Source organism: Neovison vison, chromosome 9 (assembly GCF_020171115.1).
Source record: "Neovison vison isolate M4711 chromosome 9, ASM_NN_V1, whole genome shotgun sequence".
Taxonomy (NCBI): domain Eukaryota; kingdom Metazoa; phylum Chordata; class Mammalia; order Carnivora; family Mustelidae; genus Neogale; species Neogale vison.
This window is the reverse complement of record NC_058099.1, coordinates 92,917,830-92,943,448: the sequence shown is the minus strand read 5'-3', so window position 1 is coordinate 92,943,448 and position 25,619 is coordinate 92,917,830. Positions and strand designations below refer to the sequence as shown.

At 48.7% G+C, this 25,619-nt stretch overlaps 1 protein-coding gene across 4 annotated transcripts; it reads right to left on the bottom strand.

Moving 5' to 3' along the window:
* Positions 1-9,861: 9,861 nt before the first annotated feature.
* Positions 9,862-16,947, bottom strand: DMRT2 (doublesex and mab-3 related transcription factor 2). Of its 4 annotated transcripts, none has more exons than XM_044265956.1 (4): positions 16,554-16,947; positions 15,220-15,779; positions 13,315-13,417; positions 9,862-11,209 (listed from the first exon to the last, which is right to left on the bottom strand). In XM_044265956.1, exons 2-4 carry the CDS (start codon positions 15,730-15,732, stop codon positions 10,152-10,154), a joined length of 1,674 nt encoding a protein of 557 aa, XP_044121891.1. In that variant the 5' UTR covers positions 15,733-15,779; positions 16,554-16,947; the 3' UTR covers positions 9,862-10,151. The 4 variants fall into 4 exon arrangements, with proteins under 4 accessions (XP_044121891.1, XP_044121892.1, XP_044121894.1 ...); XM_044265959.1 differs by lacking the exon at positions 9,862-11,209 and adding an exon at positions 11,252-11,683; XM_044265958.1 differs by lacking the exon at positions 9,862-11,209 and adding an exon at positions 12,591-12,833.
* Positions 16,948-25,619: the final 8,672 nt, after the last annotated feature.

Sequence of the window (25,619 nt, the reverse complement as noted above, 5' to 3'; positions counted from 1 at the left end):
ACATCCAAAGGGGCTTCTCCCCATCATTGGGTGGGGATTTCCTGAAGTCATCCAGGGCTGGGCACCTGTATCTTGAGGGCTGTGGCTGATGTGAATGAAGCTGGAAAATGCTGCCTGTTAGCTGGGCATGTCAGCAGTCCCAGTGGAACGAGGGCTCTGTTACTGAGGAGGAGGAGCCGTTATCGAGCAGCAGCAGCTTCTGGTACTCTCCACAGGTCATGCCTTTACCCGCTGAGGGACTATCAAGGAAGTAAGTCGGCTCTACCAGGCTGTACCTGCTTCCAGTGCCCAGACCATGTTCCAGTCTTTGTGAGACTTGCTAAGTATCAAGATTCCCATCTTCCTTATTTCTTTACCTCTCCTTAAAATAAACTTATTTTTAAAAATAAGTAGGTCTCAAGAGTTTGGGGGAATTTTTTTTTTTCTGCTTAAAAGAACCTAAATAACACAAGCCCAGCCTCAGGCATGTATCTGGCATGCAGAAAATTCTCCATCAATGTTTACTACACTGAACTGAATTCCATGAACAATGACACAACGACAGAGCTCTGCGGTTTACGCACCTGCACATCCTGAGCCTTATCTCAGAAGACGCTGCTGGGCTTTTTGCATTTATTTCTCCCTGGGATTTTGCCCATGTTTTATGCACAGTCATCAGCAGCAGCAAGCGTTTGGATGCTTTCTGGCTTGTGGATCCCGAGTTAGTGCATACACTGGTGAATGAGGGTCCTTTGTTGATTTTAGGGCTGTCACCAAGCTGGAGTTTTTAGCAGATTGAAGCAACTGAGGCCAAACCCACTATTTTCCTACAAGGAACTCCTGAGTCTACAAATTTCATTTTAAAAGCTCTGATCAAGGGATGCCTGGGTGGTTCAGTCAGTTAAGCATCTGCTTTTGGCTCAGGTCATGATCCCGGGGTCCTGGGATCAAGCCCTGCATCGGGCTCCCTGCTCAGTGGGGAGTCTGCCTCCCCCTCTCCCTGCTGCTCCCCCTGCTTGGGCTCGCTCTCTTCCTCTGACCATGAATGAATGAAATCTTTAAAATAAAATAAAATAAAAGTTAAAAAGAGAGAGAGAGAGAGACACTCTGACCAAAATAAAAAATAGAGGGAAAATACAATAGAGCTGAGTCCCATCCAAACAACCCAGGCCTGAAATGAGAGGAAATAACCAGGGACTCTCTCCAAGGAGGGGACGGAGGAAGTAGGCAGTGAAAGGGCTGCCGGCATTCACAAGGAACAATGGACAGAGAATTAGCAAGTGTGATCTAAATTCATCTCAAGATCACCCGTTTTTGAAAGGCCACATCTCAGAGCTCAATACTCCCAGCCCACTGTAGGTCCTAGTAAATGTTCAATTAAATAACACAGTACTCAAGGGTAAGAATCGGATTTATAGACTGATCCACAGAACAGAGAGCAGAACTTCTACTTCACCATGCTTGAGCAGACTCCAACTTTATCTAAATCAGTAATCTCAAACCCCTTTTGGTCTTTTTAACCATATTGAACAAAACTTTCCATCAAAATTGACCAGCTATTAAAGTAGCTTATGCAGAGAAGACACTTTTGAAATTCATTATTTGTTATCATTTAGACAATAATCTGAATCCAATTAAATCCCAAAAATTCATATATAAAATTAATTTCATTCAAAGCAAACCAATTACTTATATTTGTAATAAGACTTTCCATGTCATAAAACCTCAAAGACCCTCAATAAACTCATATTCCAATAAATGCCTTTTGGAATAAAAGAAAAAGACTCAAAACAGATCACATGGGGAAAAAATCAACTAAGGGAATTTACCCAGTCTAGACTTTTTTTAAAATTTCACTACTCAGATTGGGATTATACAAAATAAAGGTGCAATGTTCTTATTCACAATGATGTTAGATGTAAGATATTCATGAGTTCCTTCTACGTGCCATCTTTTAAATTAAAAGAACAAATTGGTGGTGGGATATTCTAAAGAGTTTGCCTGGGACAGAAAAAAATACCGCATGTTATATGTCATAAAATGAGGAATTATTGGAATTGAAAAACACTCTCCTCATTCAGCAAACACTTCTTGACTCCATTGTGTGGTAGGACGTGGGACACAAAGATAAACGAAGCCGATTCCCTGCTGGCTAATTCAACGTCATGCTCAATGCAAAGTTTCTTCCTGTGCCCCACATGAAGGCCTCCACATGCATTCAACTCAAGGCAGACCAGTCCATTCATGCATAGCTCAGACTGCAAAATGGTCTCCTTTTTATTGAGCTGTATTTCACTTCTCGGGACATACTCTTAGCTCTGCTTACTTCTTTTGGAGACTCCCAGTGGACCTGAATTAAGGAATGCATTAATATGAAGACACAAATCAAGTGCTTTTTCTTTAAGACATCTCTTCTCCAGGTCATCATCCCCAGCGTCCTTACTGTCTGTAATTAGACAAGATGTCAAGGTCTTTTGCCATCCTCATCCTTGGTTCCACTCCTTCTATGGTACCGAGTCCATCGATGTCCCTTTTAAAAATATAATGCCCGAGGATGCCTGGGTGGCTCAGTGAGTTGAGTGTCTAACTTTGGCTCAGGTCATGATTTCGGGTTCCTGGGATGGAGCCCTGCACTGTGCTCCATGCTTAGTGGGGAGTCTGTTTTTCCCACACCCTCTGCCCTTCTCCCCCTGCTCATGATCTCTCAAAAAAAAAAAAAATTTTTTTTTAAATACGTAATGCCCAGACCTGGACATAAATTCCCAGATGTGATATGACCAAGGGCAGTGGAGGAGTGGAGAGGAATAATAGTTAGAATTCCCCTTGATCTGGAGACTCTATTAATGGAATCCAACTTTGCATTAGTAATTCCTTACAGCCATGACTCATTCTTGGTTCCTTTTGAGCTCTGTGATCCCCTATGACTCCCAAATCATTTTCACATAAACTAATGTCAAGTCAAATCTCCCTCGACATATAGTTTCATAATTGGATGACAGTTGTTTTCAAAAGTCAGATATAAGATTTTCCATTTGATGTACAGTCCCAGTATAAGTCCAATTCTGCTATCAACATAGTGGTCCGGCTTCCCAACTTAAATGTTTTCTATGTATTGATAATATACCTTTTATGTTTTCATTTACTAACCAGGATCCAAAAGAAGAAGACCCATGGGTCATAAGACTAAAAGCTTTCCTCAAAATTGGCATTGATTTGTTACTCAATGCTTTTTGAAAGTAGCTATTCAGTTACAAATCCACCTGACATCACGGTTTTCCATCCACAATTCCCTACCATGAAAGACTTTGTTAAATGCCTTGCTAAAATGAGATACATTTGGTCTATGGCATTCCTTTGATACCTCTCTAGCAACCCTGTCAAAAAAGGAAATGCTATTAGTTCAGCTTGACAACTTCCCAACATCTCAGGTAACTTCCTATGATAACTTAAGATGGCGCTCCATGAAAACAATGTAGTGACGGCTGATGGAAGGAGAAATCCTCTGGGTCATGCTACTTACCAATATCAAATGATGTTCTCGTTAGTAAAATGAAACCTTAGTGCTTGCCAGCATGTTATACTTACTGCTCTAGGTCTCATCTGGGGTAAATTAAGTCATTTCTCCTGTTTTCTTGTTTGTTCTTGAAAAATGCATATAGTTCTTAGTCTAGTTGCACATATGAAGTAATCACACCATTTCCCATCCCCTAGCTTGTTTCTTCAACAGTGACCTTGGAGGGAGAATAACTCAACTGATTGGCGAGTTTGGGACTGGGAGAGGGTATGGGTAGCTCTGCCTATTCCTCTGCCCTTCCTTTTAAGAGCCAATTTGTGTGCAGGGAATAGAATCGGTCCATCACACTCTGCATGCAGGAGAAGTGCGGGGACCACTGCTGACTATTTCTAGGCAGGTAATTCTACTTAATCCTGGAGCTTAATAGTAGAGATCCATCCCAGAGATCAGTTCGGGAAGTCTCCTTGCAAGCCCTTCTTACTGTAGTCATAATCAGCAATAAAGGTAGCTGACGTATATTCTAATCTCCAAAGGCCAATCTTCTGTCTTATTTCTTGATCAAACTCCAGGCAAATAATAGAGGTGCTAGTTTTTAGGCTCTTCAAATATCCATAAGGAAATATTTGGATAGGGAGTCCCCAGCCAAGGATGCCTGTTAGAGGGGTCCCATATCAGGGCAGAAACTGTTCCGTTCAAGCCACCCCGCTCTACCGTCACTCACTGGAAGCAGCCAAGGAAAGTGTGACCTTGGCCTGAACACTGCAGTAGACTGAAAGGCCTGACAGCTGGGGCTGTCAGTCGGTTATGCCCAGTACACTCTCTTTCTCATTTTTTATCCCAATGGTTCTCACAACTCCATGGACCCTGTGTGTGTGTGTGTGTGTGTGTGTGTGTGTGTCTGTATTTGTGACTGTGTCTGTTATTTTATGAAGTTAGGACAGATATCCAAATATTTCTACATAAAGATACAGCCAGTCTTACAGGTAACATTTTTATATATATAAATATACATATATTATATAGTATTATATATATTATATATAACTATATGTAATTATATATGTACATATAATTTTATCTGATGTACATATAATACATATTATATAATATATACATTACATATGATATATATTACATTTACATTAAAAAGTCTTAAAACAGGGGCACCTGGGTGGCTCAGTGGGTTAAGCCGCTGCGTTCAGCTCAGGTCATGATCTCAGGGTCCTGGGATCAAGTCCCACATCGGGCTCTCTGCTCAGCAGGGAGCCTGCTTCCCTCTCTCTGCCTGCCTCTCCGTCTACTTGTGATTTCTCTCTGTCGAGTAAAGAAATAAAATCTAAAAAAAAAAAAAAGTCTTAAAACAGATTAGACTACATCAAGTCATATTATATACTGGGGAAAAAAATTTTCCAAATCTCTGTCCACATACACAGAGATGAAATTAAACTTTTTATATAGCCACTTGCCAATCTTACACAGAATTTTTATGTATGAGGAACAAAAGAGTTAAACGTGAATGTGCTCTGTAACTTAGCAGGCACTAAATGCATGCTAATTAGTATTATGAATATTCACTACCACACCAAATGCCCACCTATTTCCAGCTATCTCTATCTCTAAATGTGTTGATAGATATAATAAGTTAAAAACCAAAATAACTAAGGGTCATAAAGTGTGATAAAAGCTTGGTACAATCATTAAAATAAATACAAGTGGACCAAATTTTATTTTTTCAGGATCCAGCCATCAAAAGAATTATTGGCCTTACAAACTGGATCCTAGAAGGAAGTAAGCCTGAATTCACAGATCTAGAATAGGAATTTTTAAAAGTTTACCAAAAAGTAAATAAAATCAGGAAGGCCAGTAAGAATTCTAGTCCCAAAGGCAAACCCAGCCTTGATACTAAGCAATGCCATCATTCTACATGGAATTGTGGCTTCGTTTTTCTTCTTTATCTTGACCCTTGGCCATTTCTTTGGTCTTTAGCACCCCTGAGACTTGGGAGAAGGAATTCCAGGAAGTTTCTTAATACAAGTTAATACAAGTCCTTCATTTCACAGTTGGAATTAAGGTTTTAAATGCAGATGATGTGATAACACATGTACTTAAAGGACATCAGAAAGTGCACATCTGACACCAGAGGCTTTGGGTGGAGTTGTGTTGCCCTGGGAAGGAGAGAGGTGGTCCACACACTGCAGGGTGGGGGACAGGGTTGGGGTGGGAGGGATGTGTACTTGAAAAAAATGGAGTTCCTGAAGACGAGAAGAAGACGAAATCAGGAAGTGAGGACTGAGTGAAGAGATATTCACACCCACGCTCACAGCAGCCCTATTCACAAGAGTCTAAAGATGGAAGCAACCCAAGCACCCACAGATTGATGAATGGACAAACACAGTGTGGTGTATACACACAACGGTGTATTAGTCAACCTTAAAAAAGAAGGAAACTCTGGCGTATGCTATAATATAAGTGAACCATGATATGAGATAAGCCCATCGCAAAAGGAAAACAGAATGATTCCACTTAATAGGAGGTACCTAGTATGGTCAAACTCATAGAGACACAAAGTAGAATAATGATTTTCAGAGCCGTAGTTGGGGGTGGGGGTGGGAGAGTTATTGTGTAACTCAGAGTTACAGTTCAGAGTTTCAGTTTTGCAAGATAAAGGATTCTGGAGATGGATGGGGTGATGATTGCACAACAGGGTGAATATATTTAGTATCGATGGACTGTACCCTTAAAAATGGTTACAATGAAAAAAAATGGTTACAATGGTAAATTTTAGGTGATGTTTCACTGTAATCAAAAAAATACTTTGTAACTAAACTAAAAGATCTTCTAGTTTTAAAAAAAAAAGGAGAAAGGGAAGCAATTTGTCTCCATCAGGACTATGCCTAGGTCCTACTTCTTTCTGCCACCAAAGGGTTAAGAAAGGACTTTTTGGTTTTTTTAAGAATAGTTTTAGCTTCATGGAAAAATTAAGAGAAAGGGATTTCCCATATTCCCCCCTAACCCCAACACAGGCAGAGCATCCCCCACTAACAGATCTTCTTCCAGTGCAGTGCAGGAGTCACAACTGATGAACTAGCATTGACGCTTCCTAATCACCAAAGTCCATGTTCCCACGTGACTCCCTCTTAATGTGTACAGTCTGCAGGTTTGGAGGGAAGTGATTTTTCAATGAGTCACTTATATTAAATTATTGATGATAACTCCATTGCATTAGAACTCAAAATCCACAGAAGAGTATATTAAACGTGCATCGAAATAATCAAAATTTAAATATTTGCTGCTCAAAATGTGGGCTACAGACCAGCAAACCCAGTATCCCATGGGAGGGTTTTAGAGAAGCAGGATCTCAGGCCCTTCCCCAGACCTACAGAAAACAGAATCTGTATTTCTCAAGATCCCCAGGTGATTCACTGGTCCGTTCAAGTTTGGGAAGCAGTGTTGGAAACTATGCATGACTACAAACAGAGCAAAGAATCATATTGTTTGACTGGTTGAGACGGAAGGAAAATGTGTCATTGAAACTGGATTACTTTATTGTGAGTCAAATGGAGGAGAAGGTCCATATTTTACTCTTCTTTACCTTCTTAAAAATAATGAAAGCCCAATCCATTTACTGCCTTGAACATAGAAAATGCTTAAATTGAGCCACAAGTCTGATTTGATGTCGATGACAGTGCTCTTGGAAGGTTCTACAGAATCAAACAGTAGCTTTGACCAAAGTGAAATGATGGTAGGACGTAACAGGCCAAGCACAAATCTTTTACTGAGTGGCTGACGGTAGGTTTGAAATCCCAAGAACTCATCATGAGAGCAGAACTAATGCACGATACAATAATAATATTATTACTTTAAGTACGGACCCTTATAAATGTTCAAGAACAATAAAATTCTGACCGCTGGTGGGGTAACTGGGTGGCTCAGTGGGTTAAGCATCTGACTCTTGGTTTGGGCTCAGGTCACGAGCTTAAGCTCCTGAGACGGGGCCTTGTGTGGAGGCCCTCCTGGAACCCTGTCTCATCTCTACATAGGGCTCCATGCTTGGTGGACAGTCTGCTTCTCTCCCTCTGCCCCTCCCCAGCTCACATGCTGGCTCCCTTTCTCTCTCTCTAACAAAGATAAATAATCTTTAAAAAAAAAAAAATTCTGGTCACTGGTAACGTGATAAAAACCGCTTATACCCACAGCCAATGGGACTTACTTAATGAGACTAAAATGACAGAGGACAGAAAAGATGTCCCAAAATGTACACTGAACACAAAGGGGGGGGGGAATTGGCCAATGTTAGTATTCAAATTATTAAAATAGAGTAAAAAAAGAGAGGAAATCCATGCTTGGATTAAAAAGGCCTTCTCTTTGGGATTTATTTTTCCCTGTTGGGATTTTTTTCCTGGGAGTTTATTCTGATGTGTTTTCCCCATTACCTGGGCAGTAGTTAGGTTGAACGTTATGTTTACACTTCACACCAGACACAAAAGACAAATTCCTGATAGGAAGACAAAAATCAACAACTCTATGGATAAAACAAAGTTGACTGGAGAAGCGGGAGGGGTGGCTGAAGTCAGATTCTGTCCCAGACACCAGCATTCGTGGCTGGAAAACATATTTCCACTTAATGATGATAATCTCCGTCATTGTGAGCTCTGTCCTCTTTCATTTTCTTTCCCTCTGGCAAACTGCCATTTGCTCTGGCTTTTGCCATAGTAAGAATAAGTAAATTTGACTCAATCAAACCAAATATTATTTTACAAGAACAAACTGGAAATCAATCTAAGCCTTGGCTTGTTGTTTTTGAAATCAATTCTCATTTTAAGCAAGAATTCAGAGAATCCCTGGAGGTTTACATGAGCTCATCAGTAGCAAAATCATTTTTAAGTAATTTTAAACGTTTTCCAGAGCAAGAAAGAAACTCTTTAAAATGCCAAACCTCTTGGCACATTCCACATGCCCAACGAGTGTTCTTGCTCCCCAAGTGACAGGAGAACTGGAAATAACAACTCACTCCATTGCAAAACCAACGGTGGGTTGTTTGGCTCTGGATTTTCGGGGATGAAATGACTGTGGCATCCTAAAAACTTCATTTGGGGTCCGCAGATGAGGTCTTCAGAGATGAATTTAATACTCTCATTTTATCAATCATAGAGAACAATAGTTACTAACATTTTATTGAGCAAAACTAGAAGGTAGTAATAAACTCAAAAATGGAGGGGTGGGGTTAAGACTCAAGAAGTCACCCTCATGCTGTGAAGACTGAATGCCAGCTTTGGCCACTGTCAGTTGAAGCGATCTGAACGTGATTTTGTTTACTTTTTTTTTAAGTTTTATTTATTTATTTGACAGAGATCACAAGCAGGCAGAGAGGCAGGCAGAGAGAGAGGAGGAAGCAGACTCCCTGCTGAGCAGAGAGCCCGATGCGGGGCTCGATCCCAGGACCCTGGGATCATGACCCGAGCGGAAGGCAGAGGCTTTTTAACCCACTGAGCCACCCAGGCGCCCCTGAACGTGATTTTGTTTAAAGCTACGCCGAAAGCCTTTGGCACAGGTGACAATGTGGGACATCAAGCTGGACACGGAAGAGTCGTGACCGTGTCCCCCTCTCGGTGTCTGCTGTCTCCAGTCCTTAGGAAACAGTGAAATAACAGAGTTGGGAGGGGTTCAACAGTAGAGTCTGATGACAAGTGCATCTGCTCTGGGAGCGCTAGCCACCTAGACGGCCTAGAAAGCTCCATCTGGAAAGGAAGCTGGAGGAGCCAGATACACCTCCCATCAGGAAAGGAAGCTGGGATGCCAAGAGCTAAAAGACATCCATCCCGAGAACTCAGATCACCATAAAAACAAGATCTTAAACCTCATCTTCCTGCAAATTAATTCCACTTTGTCCCATCACGCAAAATTATGATTCTAGAAACAGGCAAAGCGGTTCTATGCTCCTTAAAGCTATTTTTTGCCTCAGTTTTGAGTAGATATATTTACACAGCCTCTAAAATGCAAAACTAAGGGGCGCCTGGGTGGCTCAGTGGGTTAAGCCGCTGCCTTCGGCTCAGGTCATGATCTCAGGGTCCTGGGATTGAGCCCCGCATCGGGCTCTCTGCTCAGTGGGGAGCCTGCTTCCTCCTCTTTCTCTGCCTGCCTCTCTGCCTACTTGTGATCTCTCTCTCTCTCTCTGTCAAATAAATAAATAAAATCTTAAAAAAAATAAAATAAAATGCAAAACTAAGGCACTATAAGCTATCTCCTGTGGCCCACAGGGACCACCACTGGGCGCATTTTAAACTATGCAGAATCACAGGAAAACAAGGAACATGTTTCATGGACACTAGTTTTTCTTATAGACAGAGACAACTAGGTAATTCTGCAAATACTGGGTCTTTGAGAAGACAGTGTCAACTTTATTGCTTTTTGAAATGCGGTGTAAAGCACGGAACTTTACAGTTTGCACATAAGCAATTTCCATCTTTAGGTTTAAATATATTTATGGGAGGAAGAGTACATGCATATGGATAGATATCATTTTTTAAATCATCACCATTTACATTAGAAATTTCTTTAGACAAACATCTTAGCTTTTTTTTCTTTAAAAAAAAAAATTAGCCACTGGGAAGAACCCTCTGAGACGGCAGAAAATCCAGCTTTCCCTGTAAGCAGCCTTTCACTGAGAGACGTGAGTGACGGCAGAGGAAGGCCTCTTAAGAATAGACTCAACAGAAAATGACAGCGGCTCGTTTACAGACAGTTTTGTTCCGACTTGTTTGTCTACGAAAAGGTCTTTGGCGTATCTGTCTATTGTAAATGTGTACTTCTGCTTCTCCTTGACTAGACACTCCCTGTGCTTCTTAGGGACCTCTTCAAAGGCCTCTTTGACAAATGGTGTTTGCAACTCAGGACCTGATTTGTCACTAAGAGTTTGCTGGAATAAGGAGTGGAATGGATTATGTTTAAGTGGCAGAGGGTGCCTGGCGCTTTCTTTGCTGATCTTGGTTAAGTCGTCCCCTTGAGCCGCCAGGGAGTCCGTGTCAACAAGGGGAGAGAAATTCCGTCTGGGTGGGGAGAACGCAGACCTCTCGGGGACGGCCTGGTGACCCTGAAGGTCACTTCTCGAGGTCCGGACCTCCGCAGGGTGAGGCAGCAGCAGCGAGCCTTCTAGCTTGGGGGGCGTCAAGTCGTGTTCTGCCACAAGTCCGTCCTGGACCCGCACTGCCTTCAAGTCCCAGCCGCTGCCGGGCTTCAGGGCTTGGACCGAGGTGGTGGTGTTTAGCAGGCATTGCTGATAGAGAAGAGTGTCGCCGACGGGGCCACACTTGGGCCAGACTAAACATCTCGAGGACAAGGGATACTGCCTGTAAGTCGCGGCCACACTGACGTTGGAAGAGATGAGTTCCATATTCCCAGACCCTGAATACTGCATGGTGAGATCAAGGCAGGTGGGCAGGAAATTGCAGAAGTCTTTGTTCGCCGGCTCCACTGGGGTGGGGCTGTAGGCGCTTTGGTAGGACCTGTACTCGGGTCCGTGCCCCGGGCGGCTGGGCAGGAACAAGGCCGTGGCTTGGGACGCTTCCAGCATCTCCCTCTCTTTATATTCTCTCTCCAGCATAATGTTCTCCAACTCTTTATCGGCAAAGGCCCGCCTTTTCCGCATCCGGTCACTAACCGGGGGAGGTAGGGGTAAGCCCCCTCCCACATAAGTCTCGGCTGGAATGGGGCGGTAGCCTAAAATGAGCAAGCATTGCACAGGGAAAGAGATTAACATCTAGGGAAGACAAATCTGGGAGCTGAGCAGGCAACAGAAACACCGCAAGTCGGCAGAACCAGAAAAATTTACAGTTCCAAAACACTCGTCTTTTACACAGAAAGCAAAAGTGTAGGCTCAGTTTAAAATAGGTCGCTCCGGGGAGCAGGGGAGCGATCCTGTAACTTTCTTTATTGTTCTGTCATTACGGGTGTGTTTGTTTACCTGTCCAGGCACACATCACTGGCTGAAACTGTCATGCACTTCCCAGACTCCTACATGTTAAGGGACAAGTCTGCCCATCATCTTGCTCAGTCAATGCTTTCTTACTATCCGTGTCATCTTTCTCCAAGGTAAAAAAAAGATCTCTATTCCTAAAGCTGGCGGCACGGCTATTTCCTAAAGATGGTTCATTACATACACATTGTTACAGGTGTAGAATAGTCCAAGGAGAGCTAGGGAAAAAGAGAAAGTTACAGCAGATTAGTAGGGAGAAAGAGAGAAGAGACTTAAGGAAACAGAGAAACATAGAAAATTAAAAAGATCTGTTAACTGGTCAGACTCGACAGTGATTTCAGCAGGCCCCTCCCAGAGGCTAGGGGTAGAAACAAGCAAACAAAAGTAAAGGCAGAGAGGACAGCTGCAGCTACATTGAAAATTACTGAACTAAAACATTCTTCCCAAGTTCTGATCGTGCTGGCCAGATCCCAGAGTGGCTGAACTAGCGATCATTAGAATAAAAAGTCAGTGCACATTTTATGAATAAGGACGAAGTATTCAAAACAACAAAACAACAATGAAGATTAACATGACATAAGTAGAATTTCTGGCACAAAAATACTTTGAGTATTTCACTAACCCCCAGGACTGGCTGCTCTCAGATTTGTTTGAAGGCTCTATTGTGATGTCTGCATTGACACAGTGACAAACCCATCGTCCTCATTTGCAAATAAAATAAAATTTGAATATTAATGTTTCCCTCTCTATGGTAGGTTTTGCCAGGAAGTTATTTACTTGAATTTACTATTCCATTTAGCCCTCTCACTCCTTGAGCTGCTTTGGCACCATTTCAAGTTATCCCTGTGGTCCCTATGGCTATAAATCTGTTTACCCAGTTTGCAACCAAATTCATTTTTAATGCATGAGAAACAATTCTAAGGTCAGAAGTATATAGTACAGAGTAAGACACGAACAAACTTTAAAACTGCGTAGAACCAACTCCGTTCAGAAGCCACGTAAGAAAAAAAAAAAACAGAATTCAAATATATACTTTAAAAAAAAAAAGCCTGCTTTTCAACCCGAATCTTATGAAGAGACAATGATCAGAACAAATATAAACTTTCCTTTATTTAAATGGTGAAAGGTAGTCAATATATTATCAGATCAATAAATAAATTCTATTCCCAAAGTGGCTTTTTAAAATCAGCAATAATCTAAGAAGAATTAATGTATCCCCAGGCTTTAGACATGGTAGAGAGAAAGAATTCTCGCTGTTCAAATTCCACTTCAATCTCCACTTTCCTCCTTTGATTCAAAACCTCTTCCCAATTCTACAAAGTTGACTGTCAGAAATGGCCAACTGAGGTGCACAATTACACAGCTTCTCTGGAGAGGAATACAGTACGATGAAGAACAGTGGTGTTAGAGGGTGGATCGGCCCGACTAGAGGTCTTTACCCACGTGGCTAGCTGTGACCTCCTCACTTGACTGACTCTAGCTCCAACGACAACCAAAGAAATCTCTTAAATTGATTTCCTTCCTCACCCCGTTATCAGGTGACAGTGGATCTTTGCACACTCCTCATGCTAGGGCAAATTTCAGACACACTCCATGTCCACCCCTTCACTATTAAGCAAACAACAACTACTAAGCAGACAGCAGAATTATCGGTGAAGAAAACCTCAGGAGGATGTGAGATCCATTTTCCCACCTCCTGATTTCCTCCCCAGAGCAAAACTTCCTAATAAAAAGCACCATCCCCTCAGACTGCTCCTTCACAGGTTAATAAAAATGCCATATGTGTGAATAATGGGAATCCCTCAGAACTTGGTTTAAAAGGCTGAAAAGTAATTCTGCATTGCTTTACCTTCTAAAATGCTTTTGGCCAGCAAACTGGGCGCCCTGACTTGCCTCTGATACACGGCTTTGCGCTCGAAATTATTCTGCTTCCCGGAAAGCCCCTTCTTGTCCTGTAAACACAAGAAACATAATCAACAGTGGCCTCAAAGAAACTGTGGGATGGGAGGGACTAATAAGTGGCATCAGCGACGCCTCCCAGCTAAATGTACTTACTTCACCATCCCATGTCAAAAATGACTCTCAACTAATTTACACCAGCACCCCTTAATTCCAGGACAACGAGCTGGAAGCTCTGTCTGAGGCCACCAACTTCAACTGATGGGGAGTGGGGCAGATTTTCCCTGCGTCCACTTTGGCTAGAGTCACCCCAGATTCATCCCACAGCCAGAAATTAGGGGACATCCCACAGGAAGGCAAAAGGAGCCAGGAGCCAGTGGAGACAGGAGCCAGGCCCTGAAGGAGAGCTGTGGGGGTACAGCTGTGTCCCAGGCACCCAGAAGTGCGGTCAAAGGTGCCCATGGCCTGCCACTGAGCAGTGAGGCGGAGCTGGTCCCTCCTCGAAGTCGGGCAGGTGGGAGGAGGAGCAGGGGGTTGAAGGACAGATATGAGGGTACCGGTCTCGCAAACCCGAGCCTGGCTAAAAACACTGGAAGACTGGGACACAGGAAGGCAAACAAAACCATCAGAGACCTGCTGGCATGGGGGACAAGAAGAAACACGACTTCGCTCCTTCCCTCACCGCCAGGTCTGTGGTATTCTGGGCCCTTGTACCCCCGCGTTCAGCCCTGCCGGCAAGGGGGACCCGCGAGGGACCCTGGAGACCGCGGTGAAACGTGGCGCAGGCCTGGGGCAGGCCCAGGGCCAAGGCCACCTGGGGCAACCAGCGCGCACTCTCGGGGGTCCTTGGGAACCTTTCCAGTAGGGTCACTGTCCTCAATGTGTAGGGTGATCCATTCCCCAGGCCCTTCTCGCCAAAAAGTAAACGCAAAACTCTGGGAGAGGGGACCCCGCGCAGCCTCCCTAACTCTGAGCTCCCCGTGCGCAGGAACTCAAGGAAACCAGAAACCCGAAGTTCCAGAAGAGCCTCCCCCTTAAAGAAAACCCTGGCTCGGGACGCCTGGGTGGCTCAGTTGGTTAAGCAGCTGCCTTCGGCTCAGCCCGGCGTCCTGGGATCGAGTCCCGCATCGGGCTCCTTGCTCGGCAGGGAGCCTGCTTCTCCCTCTGCCTGCCTCTCTGCCTGCCTGTGCTCGCTCTCTCTCCCTCTCTCTCTGACAAATAAATAAATAAAATCTTAAAAAAAAGAAAGAAAGAAAGAAAGAAAACCCTGGCTCGGTGCGAGGCAGCAGGGATCTTTCCTGCGGGCGCCTCATTGCCCTGGCCAGCGGGGTCTCATCTGTAAAATGGGCAGCACGTGGGCCTCTCTTAAAGGGCCCGTGACAGCGGCCGCGCTGAGCGCACAAGCCGCCGCGCGGCTCCCTCCCTGAGACCAGCACGGAAACGCGGGGGCGGACGGCGGAACCGGGGCCCTGCGGCTACCACCGTCCCCCTCCCCCCGGCACCACCAAAATAAGCCTTAACATTTAAAAGATTTAAAATTTTTTTAAAAAAAAAAGGCTTTCCCACAAAGTTCCGAACCACTTTACCACTTTCAAGGGCTCTCCGCCTGCTTTTAATCCAGAACGTTCCCGGGCAAGTTCCCTCAGCGACGCCCGCGGCCGCGTCTCCACCCCGCCGGACTCCGCGGGCCGCGGGGAGCCGAGAAGCGTCCTCCCCGGCCTCCCCGGGAAGCGCCGGGCGCCGCGGCCCCGGGGACGGGGAGCGGCCGCGTCCCTCCCCGCGCCGGACCGCACCCCCCCCCCACGGCGGCCCGGCTCCCCCGCGAGGCGAGACCCCGGGCGCGGCGGGTACGCACCTCCGTGGCCTGCTGCCTCCGGAGCGCCACCTGGGCGGCCATGACGCGCTGGCGCTCCACCACCAGCAGGCAGTTGGCGCACTGGCAGTCGCGCCAGCGGCAGAAGCGCTTGTGGCCCTTGAGGCAGGACACCACGCCGTGGTTGCGGCAGCGCGCGCACTTGGGCGTGCGGCTGAGCTTGCGCGGCTCCGCGTTCGCGCCGCGCTCCGGGGGCCGGGCCGGCGCGGGCGAGGCCTGCGGCGCCGGGCTTGGCCCCGGCCGTGGGGCCCGCGGCTGCTCCGGCCCGCCCGGCCCCCCCGGGGACGCGCCCGCGTCCAGGCCGTCGCCCTCGTCCTCCGCGTCGTCGTCGTCCTCGTCGTCTTCGTCGTCCTCGCCGTCCCCGTCGGCCGACGGCGGGCTGGGCCCGGGCGGGGTGGGCGGCGGCGGCCCGCGGCCGTCCTCCTCCAGCTCCAGGCTCTCCACGTCGATCTCCCAGTCCCCGGCCGCCGGGCCCGCCGCCGGCCGGTCGGCCATGGCGCACTGCGCTCCGCTCCGGCCGACGCTCGGTCTCCTCCTGCGCTCTGCGGAGACACGGAAAGACCCCGAGAGGCACCGACCGCCGTCAGGCACGGACCCTCGGCCTCGGGCCGCACGCTCCTGGTCCGCCAGCCTTGGCCCCTTGAAGACCCCTGTCCTCTACGCGTCCCTCACTTCCACACCACAGCGCTGTTCTTGTATCTTCAGGGCCCAGAAATCCCCAACCCAACAAGGTTTTTATCTATTGATTCTAAGTGCTCTATGAGCACCTGACCTTTAACCACAGACCTCTGGCTTTACACCCCCTCTCGGGACAAGTCCCTCGGAAACGCGTTGATCACACACACCAAAGTACTGTGTCCAACTAGGCCGGCCTAGTCCGCTCGCCGGGCTTCCCCACGTCCAACTACTATGGCCATGATGAACAGGACCAGGTCCATGGGAGAGTCCTTTTCCTTCAGATCACAGGGGCCCTTCAAACGCAGCGAAGTACCGCCCTACACCTTTCAAATGCCTCTCAAAAACAGGGACCCCATTTTGAGCTTGGAAAGTCCTTTCATGTCCCCCACCCCCAGCAAATAATGAACTCAAAGCCAAAATTGTTCTTCTGTCAGATCCCCATGAGGACACGGGGCATGGAGCTGCGATGCTCTTCCAGTATCAATAGGCGTTGAGCCGCGCAGGGCTGAGCTGCAAGGTCTCCATATCGACATCAGGCACGGTTTGCACGTACAGGCAAGACATGCACGTAAAGCACAAATGATAAGAAAAGGTGATATTTGCCCTCCCTGACACCCCAGCAACATCACGGCACTCACCAAGACTCTGAGGCCTGGGCCAGCAGCCGAGGCAAAAGTTATCCAGCCTTGGGACCTGGCTCTTGGGCTGCTGGCAGTGCTTGCAAACAGAAATCGGGGTCGCCACACCCTGCCACGAAATCGGGGGCTGGCAGCTGGAGGCCTGGAGCCCAGTGGATGGGGAGCAGGGGAGAAGGGTAGAGAAGATGAATCAAGTCCTCAGCGGCCTCGCTCCGCACATCCCGGACTCTGCAAAGTTCTAACCGGTCCTTGGCACCCCCGAGCGCTTCACCCTGCTAAAGCTGCTTTCGGCTTCCTCTGACCCAGTCTGGGCGGGAAGGCTGGGCCGCCTTGGCCTGGCTCAGATCTCGGGCTCTAGGGGCGCGCGGGCGCACGCAAGTGCGTGCGGCGCAGCGCCCCTGGCTGCAATACTCAGCCTCTGCTTCCCTTCCTAGTATTATCGGCTCCGGGCCCCGAGCTCCGCGCCCTCTAATTGGACGATTGTCAGGCGGTGTGCACGCTGATTGGCCGAGGCGCGCCGGCCTGGCGCTCTCCGCCTCCTCGCGGCCGTGGCGCCCCTCCCATCCGCGCTCCTCTCGAAAATGCTCCCGCGCGGCGTTCGGTGCAGCCGGGTCCTCGGTCCCAACGTTACAGCCGAAGTGTGACGGCGTCTGCTGGGGTGAAGTCGCCATTTACCCCGCGGACTATAGGAAACAAGCAGAAACACACTCTTACGGATCGCATTGTTCACAGAGAAGACGACAAGCCCGCGGTCAGAAAGGCTGGTGTGGATCTGCACGTTATCAGCATCGCCAGTATCTCCGCGCCTCGGCAATTAACCCAAAGCTGCGCGCGGAATGAGGCCTCTCCAACCCGGTGCGCAGCGGCATCCTACTTTCTGCTGCAACACTAAACCACGATACCTTGCACGCCCCCCGCCCCCCAGCGCCAGGTTGGCGGACAAATGATCTGTGGATAGTTCTGTGGCCAGCGCCGCTCATCCTTGAAGTGCAAAGTAGTTAACTCATTAAATTCCACCAAACCCGTGAGGCCGGCAGGTGGCCAAGGCACCCACGTCACTTACCTTTTTCTCCGCTGTCAATTACTTTTACGGGGGATACACGCTATTAGGAAATTTAAGTGCAATATACCCACTCCAAGCATGTTTTTAAACGAAGTTTTTTTTTAAAGGATGACTTTTTAGTGTGCATGGGAGCGCTTATAAAGAAAAAAGAGAGACTTTCTACCGTCTGCCTCAAAAATCCCTTACACAAATGATTAAAAACAGTTAAATTTCCAACATTTTCAAAGAATTAGTCCCCTATTTCAACGTTACATTTTATTTCTTGAAATGAATTTAAAAGCCCTTAGACCCACTTCTGGGAACACCTTTAAATAATCAGTGCTTCTCAGGATCGGTTTAGGAGAGACTGGGAAAGCGCCACTGCACTGGGCACATAGTAGGCCTGCGGTAAGTATGTGTAAAGGAAGGAAATTGCTGAACTGATTCTAGCGTCTCTCTTCTCAGAGCCCGTGGAAAGAAGTTAACCAAGTTCTGAGCGGTGAAAAGGAGGCAGTTGATTACAGTCAAAGTAACGCGATCGGCCGGCGGGACGCGCAGGTACTCTCAAACCTTTGGAGGAGTTGCAGAATTCTTTCCTAGTAACTAGACACTGGGATTTCCCTTGTGCGGGTGCTTCTCCCCGAAGCCTTTCGCGATGTCCAGGGAAGGAACCAGAGAATCTGTCCTGATTATTGCAGTGCGCTGCTCAGTTGCTCTGGGGCGTCTCAGAAGGTAAATCAGGAGCTGTGCGCGCTCAGACACGGGACAAAGCGTCACGCAGACCTTTCGTGCCTCTCGCTTGGCCCCACTAATAATAACACCAGTGAGTTTTATTACCTTTTTCGTAGTTTCTTATATTCGTCTAAGTGCATTTGTTCACTTACATTAGAGCGTTTGAATTCCTGACAACAGAAATGTGTTATTTTCCCCCATTTTTAACAATGACGACTCTGAGGTTCAAAGAGGAGCCCAGTGGTCTCCGGGAGAGCAGTGGACTGGTCGGCCGCTTCTCTGAAGTCTCAGAATCTTCGCAGAGCCCTTCTCGACCCAACCACAAAGACTCACAACGGGTCTGCGCTTTTTGTTTTGTTTCGTTTTGTTTTTAACTTTATTCCCCCGCTCCCCGTCCAACATTTGTACCTGGCGTTAGGAGCAGCCCTCCTATAACAGGACACAGCACGTTTTTACCAACTGTTCTGCGACTATTCCTGCTAGACACATTTCTGCTTTTGCAAACACGCTTTTCAGTGCTTCTCCCCCATGACGTGAAAGTGAAGGACAAACCTCCACCAGAGCCAGCCGCGTGTGCGCGCAGTTGGCTCCCTGGGTTTTTTCATTTATTGTTTTTAGGGGGGTAGTATATGAGGTCATTAGCCCTTCACTAGTTCTTTTAAATATTAAGAAACAAAATCAAGAAAGTAGGCTTGCTAATGTGGGGTAATAGATCGAGGGGAAGGGGAACTCGGAAGGAATGCGAGGGCAAAGAGGCACTGAATGGCAATTTCCTAAACACAAAATAAACCAGACAGCCCTTGAACTAGTTGGGAGTTGTAAAAGCTGCTACATAAGGAGGAAACAAGAGGGATTTGTGTACAGTAAATCATGCGGGCGAACCTAGGACTGGAGCTGGGGACTGGGGGTGTAGGAGCTAGTAGGGCCCAAGGACAGTGGCACCGGCTCCCAGGACTCGGAACAAACCGAGAGAGCAAGGTCCTGAGAACGTGGGTCAGCAGCCTCACCAGCCCCGAGATGGGGGAGGCGGTTCTCCTGCGCTTGCGGAAGGGACCTGCCCGCAGATTTCTGGTGGGTGAGCCCAGAGCCCTGACTTTCTCAGCACTCCCCCACCCCTGGCAGAAACCTACAAGACAGACTCCATACCTCCACACCTCCCTGCCCAATTCCTCGAGTCCCGCTCCACCCCACCCCTACCTGTCCACCACCTTCCCTGCACCCCCATCCGCCACGGGAAGGCCCGCAGCTGTAATCGCAATCCAGTTAAATTACACTCTATTCCCTGGCCCCGAATGCCGCACCCTCCTTGGGTATCCCAATTCCAACAATCGCTTAGAAGTGAGGTATGTGGGAAGGGATGTGGGGAAAGGGATGTTTTTATCTTGGGATGAGCTTCAGGAAGTCTGAGGGACTCCAATATTAACCAGAAATTGTCTCCATTTTTCTGGGAAAATGAAAAGAGAATCTACAGTTGCACAAAGTGGCCAGTAAACCGTGCGGAGGCAGCAGGAGCAGAGAGCCCGGGCTCTAGACCGGTCGGTCCACTGACCACGTGATCTTGGTCAATTCTATCTCTGCGCCTCAGCTGCCTCATCTGCAAGATAGGAAGAGAGGCTTTCCCCGGCAGTCTTCACCTAGCGAGGACAGCTCAACCAATGTTCGTTGGTTGGTTCTGGGCCCGGCCGCCAAAAGGCGGTGGAGATGCTCGACGGAAAGGCGAGGGGCCAGGGAATCCAGATTCTTTCTCCGGGTTCCTCTCTAAAAAGGAGTCAGGCCAGGATTCTAGGACCTGTTAGGTGAGGAAGCAAGTCCCTTGCCGGTTAAACCACCAAATTACCAAGTGCAAATCCGAGTCCCTCTTGTAAACGACAAAGCAGCGGGGCCGCCGGTGACGCGGCGGGTCTGGCTTGGTGGGCGAGGCCGGCAGCATCTCCTTCTCTCTTAACTGCTCAGCTCCTCTCTCGGCTTCCTTCTCCCTTGCCCCCCAAATCTCTCTCACCCTAACCCCTGCAACCACCCCCCTCCCCCGTTCCCGCACTGCTCGGACCTACCCGGTGCGAAGACCCCCTGCCGCAAGTCCAGCAACAGAACTTTAACAAGAAAGCGGAAGGGAAGGAGGGTCATTTTCTTTCTTTTTTTTTTTTTTTCCTTCAAATACCGCTCCAAAAAGAAAAAGAGGGAAGCGTGTTTCGGATCAGCCCCGGCTCACGGGCGGATCCGCTGCGGCGCCCCCGCCCCCCGCTGCCCGCCCCCGCGCCCCGCCCGCCGCGGGCAGTGTCCGGCCCGCGTGGCCACGCCGGCTTGGGTGCGACTCGGGGGGCGCTTGGCTTCCCCTGCCAGGCCGGCCGCCTCTCGCCTGGTTCTAGAGCCCCCGGCCGCCGGAGCGCAGCGGCCCGTGGGCCGGTTTCCAGGCGGTGCTGGGCGCGGGCGATCCGGCTTGGAGGGAGCCGGCAGAGGGGGCGTCCAATGCAGGCTCTGCCGGTAGCGAAGAACATCCTTCAGCTCCCTCTGCGCCTCCCTCTCCCCAACTCCTAAGTGGGGTTAACCTTAAAGGACAGGACACTGCAGATCCCCTGGCTCGGCGACCCGGAGTACCTGGAAGTTGTTACTTGTATCAGTTTAGGGCTGTCATTTTAACTCCGCGAACCAGCCTGCAGAAAGCGCGAGGCCCGGGGGGATTCCAAGCCCGATCTCCTCCGCGCCCCGCCCTGCCCCACTTTCCTGCTTCCCAGGCCTGGAGACCAAGCTGGCCCCGGGAGGACCCCGGCCCTGCATCACCAGCCTGAGACGCCGCCAGCTAGATCAGCCTGCCTCGAGCGCCTGGGGTGGCGAAGAACGCTGGAAACTTCTGCGTCTCGCAGAAGTGACTGCTGGGGCCCGTTTGGCTCTGGTTTCTCTGGAGATGAACTCGAATCCACCTCCTCTCGCGGGAAGCTACTTATAGCATTGTATCCTCTCACAACTTTGACCGGCTGAGGACGCAGCGAAATAAATAATCCCAGATGGGATTGCAGAGATATGATTTCCCAATTTGCTTTGCGTAATCAAATATACGACCTGTCACAAGCAAGGGGGCGGGCGCGGGGCAGCTTTCGGGAGAGAACTCTTCTCCCTTTCCTTGCTCCGCGCGTCCAAAAAGAAGCTGAACAAAAGGACAATGCGATCTGGGTTCTCCTCCCTCCTCCGCATGAAGCAGGGTTTAAATCACAGGCATATGAAACCGAGAGGGACATGACTAGTCCAGAGAGGAAAATGGAGGATAAGAGAAGCGCATGGGGTTGCTAGGGAGGCACACAGTGGCCGCCCAGGACCCACGGGCCCACAGTAACTTCTCAGGCTCCACGGTGCCTCCACAAAATTTAAAAAAAAAAAAATGCCCTTTGCGGCGGGAGTGGCGTCTGATGCCCCCAATGTGAAGCTTGCCTCCCTTGCATATCTGAAGGATATCCCTCCCACCCACCACCCACCCCACCCCGGGAAGTATTATCCTCCTTGCTGGGAAACGGGGCTCAGTTCGCTGGAGGGTCATGTAGCAGCTAGAAGATGAGGCAACCACAGACGACCTTCACTCCTCAGTACCCATTCCAAATGGTGGGGAGCGGAGGCAGACTCCAGAATGGTGGCAGAGCCTCGGTTCTGCCCCAGGGGCAGTGCCATGCTATAGGGAGGGTCACCATGAGAGGAAGCTTGGCCTGTCTCCTGTTCTGGAGCTCCCACTACTCCCAAGGGGACTCATGACTAACTGAAACAGCTCACCCTCAACCCTGAGACCTTACACGCCCCCCCCCCCTTCCCATAATGGGGGTTAACATGGGGAGGGAGCAGACTTTAGCCACACTCAAATCACTCTCAATATTTTCCCCACAGTCCAACTATACCAAGGAGAGAGAAAGCAAGAGAGAGAGGAGGAAGCAAAAAGCAGGGAGGAGTCAGGCACTATGGTGAAAATTTAATTTCATCCATGTGTAGCAGGCATTGGGCAAATTTTTTACCTTGCTGGGCCTCAGATTCCTCGACTAAAAAGTGAAGGAGTTAGATTCAGTGGTTTCCAGATTCTCTCTCAAACCTTAAAGGCTCTAACAAACTGTCACTTCTGTTGATGGACTCGTGGTTCATGGTAATAAGATGAAGGGCATGAGGAAAGTCCACGGAGGACAAGAGGAAGAGGAAGAGGAAAAAAAATAGAAACAGACTTCACTGTTAGTTCTGACATCTTGGTGGCAATTCTGCTGCACCATACTTCTAAGATTGATCCTGTCTAGTCAAAATGTAGGTCAAAAATGTGAAAGCGATGGGGGCACCTGGGTGGCTTAGTGGGTTAAGCCTCTGCCTTAGGCTCAGATCATGATCTCGGGGTCCTGGAATTGAGCCCCACATCTCTGCTCAGGCTCTCTGCTCAGTGGGGAGCCTGCTTCTCCCTGTCTCTCTGCCTGCCTCTCTGCCTACTTGTGATCTCTCTCTGTCAAATAAATAAATAAAATCTTTTTTAAAAATGTGAAAGCAAAACCCAACACCCCCCCCCAAAAAAAAAAAACCTAAAGCTGTCAACTAGTCAAAGAAGGGAACATGGAGTAGTTTCAAGAAAGTTAATTCCTAGAGCCCAGATCCAATGAGGATTCATTCCGGTGACAAAGAGGGTACTCACAATTCACAAAGGTTCCAAAGTAGGATTTTAAGCAAAAACTTACAGGCCATCTAAACAGGCCTTCCTGGCCCTGTTCTGTGTGATATGCTCACTCTCGGGCGCGAATATTAGCCCCAGGAAGTCTCTCTTCTCTCCTGGCAGGAGGGATCCTCCTAATTTCTACCAGAAACATCCTATGCTCAAGCTCTACCCCAGCCCGGCAGAAGACCCTGACAGAATGTCTTGCCCAGCTCAGATGCACTATGGTGTCTGCTCTGGATTGGGGGTGGGGAGGGAGTGGAGAGGAAGAGAGGACCAAACTGCACTGGGCTCTGTCTTGCTTTCCCGTGGCTAGCAAGCGACTGACTGTCCCTATACTCCAGTGACTGAAGTGTGAGTCCCAAGCCTCCAGCCTCGAAGCCAGTTGGTGAGAACACCGACACCTCTACAAAGTACTGGACTTGGCCTGAGATAGTTCTGGGATTGTTTTCCGTCTGTGAAATAAGTGGGGGGTGGGGGTTAGTAATGCTAAGGATTTTCCTGTTCTATCCTTGGTTTTGCCAATTAAAGTCACCCTTGACCTTGAGCCACTCTCCTCACCCTCCCTCCTGGAGGCTTCCATCTGTTAGTTTGCAAAATAAAAGACCTAAACTTAAAACAAATCACCCCTAAAGCTATGTCCCATATATTTTTTTTAATACTTCTAGGTGGGGTGAGAAAATGGGAAAGGCCTGTGTGGGGGGAAGAGGGGGGGAACAGGGAGAGAAGAAAGCCCCGCCTGAGGGCGCACCCCTTATAACAAAGTGCTACATAAACTTTTAAGAGCCCGGAGGAAAGAAATACTCTCTTTGAAAACGCTGACCCCACAGAGCAGGCGGGTGTTTAAAGAAGGGAGAGGAGTGGTTCGAAGGGGGCAAGAAAGGGGGAGATGTCACCGGCATCATACTGATTTCACGCGGCAGGAACACAGGTGCACGACACTCCCGTCCCTTCGTTCAGGCCACCAGGCCCCCCTTGGCCCTCCACCCCTGCCCCATCGTTTGCAGAAAAATTTATTGGTGAGGTGAGGCCGGGCTAACAAAAGTGCATCCCTGGGCGCTTCGGGCTCCGGAGGAATGCTTTGATCCTCCCCCAGTGTCTAGCGACCCCCAGACGGTTGCAGTGTCAAACGCCAGCGACCCCCGGGGCGGGGTCGCTGCCCGGAGACCCAGCTTGGGGAAACCAGTGGCAAGTTCGTCCTCCCTGAGGCAAGAGGCCGCGAGGGGGCGCTGTGGAGCGGGCACGTGGACCTGAAACCCGGCTGACCCGGAGGCCGGGGTCCAGACTTTGGAACCGAGTGGCACCCAGGCACCGACCGCCTTACATCCTTCCCCCGATCCCACCCCGACCCGTCCGCTCTTCGAGGAGGGTCTATGGTCCTAGGGACAGTGATCGGGTCGTAAGTTTGGACGGTCACTGGCAGAGGAAAGGAAGACGGTGGAGGTCATTTGCTTCCCTGGGGGTTCTGATTCCTCTCCTTCCAGCCTTCCTTCAAGCGTCTACTGGGAAGAACAGATTCCCTGGGTGGATTTTGCCAGGAAGGAAAGGAGAAGAAGGAATTGCACTTAGGGAGGGTCCAGGTCAGATTCTGTGCTGGGCAGACCCTTCCACTCGGCATTACTGACTCATCCACAGCTCCTCATTTTACACTTACCAGGAGCCAGTCCGGAAGGGCTGTCCTGTCCAGAGTACAAGGTTAGGACAACAGAAGCCAGGTTTGAATTTGAAGGAGCACGCTCCCTACCAGAGTTAGCCAGAGGGGCCCTAAAGAAAAGGGACCTAGATCCCAGAGGCTTCTGCAGGAATTCAGTTCCCCACGTGCCCACGTGCCCAGGTTTCTCTTCCAGGAGAAGCCAACTTGATCTCCACAAACACAAATTTGGAAAGCTCTCTCCTCAGAAGGGCCCCAGCCCAGAGTTCTCGGTCCTTCTCTCTTCCCATACTCCCCGGCTTCCACCTTGCAGATCTCTCCCTACAGACAGCCCCCTGAGGAACAAAGAGCACTGTCAGCGAGGAACAGATTTTCAGAATTCGGCTTTGTGGCCAGTGAGGAAGACTGAAGTTTGGTGATAGGAAATGACCCAAGACACCCACTTCTCTCTTCCCATACTCCCCGGCTTCCACCTTGCAGATCTCTCCCTACAGACAGCCCCCTGAGGAACAAAGAGCACTGTCAGCGAGGAACAGATTTTCAGAATTCGGCTTTGTGGCCAGTGAGGAAGACTGAAGTTTGGTGATAGGAAATGACCCAAGACACCCACATAATGCAAACGTGACGGGAAGCTGCATAACCAGCCTGGGCTCCAAAAGCATAGAAGACCACAAGTCATTTCTGGAACCCCAGAGAAGTTTTAGACAAGTCATTTAACCTGTCTAAGCCTCCGTGGCTCGTTTGTAAATGGGCACAATAAATATTTTTCTTTGCCTACTATCAGTGGTTTCTTAAGTTCAAAAAAAAATTGGAATTCTTTGAAAATCACAAAGCGTTTTCAGCATTAATGAGGTTCCCCTTGTCTGATTTTGCTCACTTTCAAATCAGGATGATCATACCTTGGGTAGCAAGTTAACAAGATCAAATAAGATGCTGCCTGTGACAGGCCAGAGAGGGAAGTGACAGGTGCTGTTTCAT

What these genes read in the sequence shown, in the direction of transcription:
- DMRT2 (XM_044265957.1), bottom strand. Translation starts at nt 15,732, where the DNA reads ATGGCCGACCGGCCGGCGGCGGGCCCGGCGGCCGGGGACTGGGAGATC. An exon ending in GGAGGCAGCAGGCCACGGAG is followed by an intron (nt 13,418 to 15,219) that starts GTGCGTACCCGC and finishes TTGTGTTTACAG; the next exon opens with GACAAGAAGGGGCTTTCCGG. An exon ending in GGCCAAAAGCATTTTAGAAG is followed by an intron (nt 11,210 to 13,314) that starts GTAAAGCAATGC and finishes TGCTCATTTTAG; the next exon opens with GCTACCGCCCCATTCCAGCC.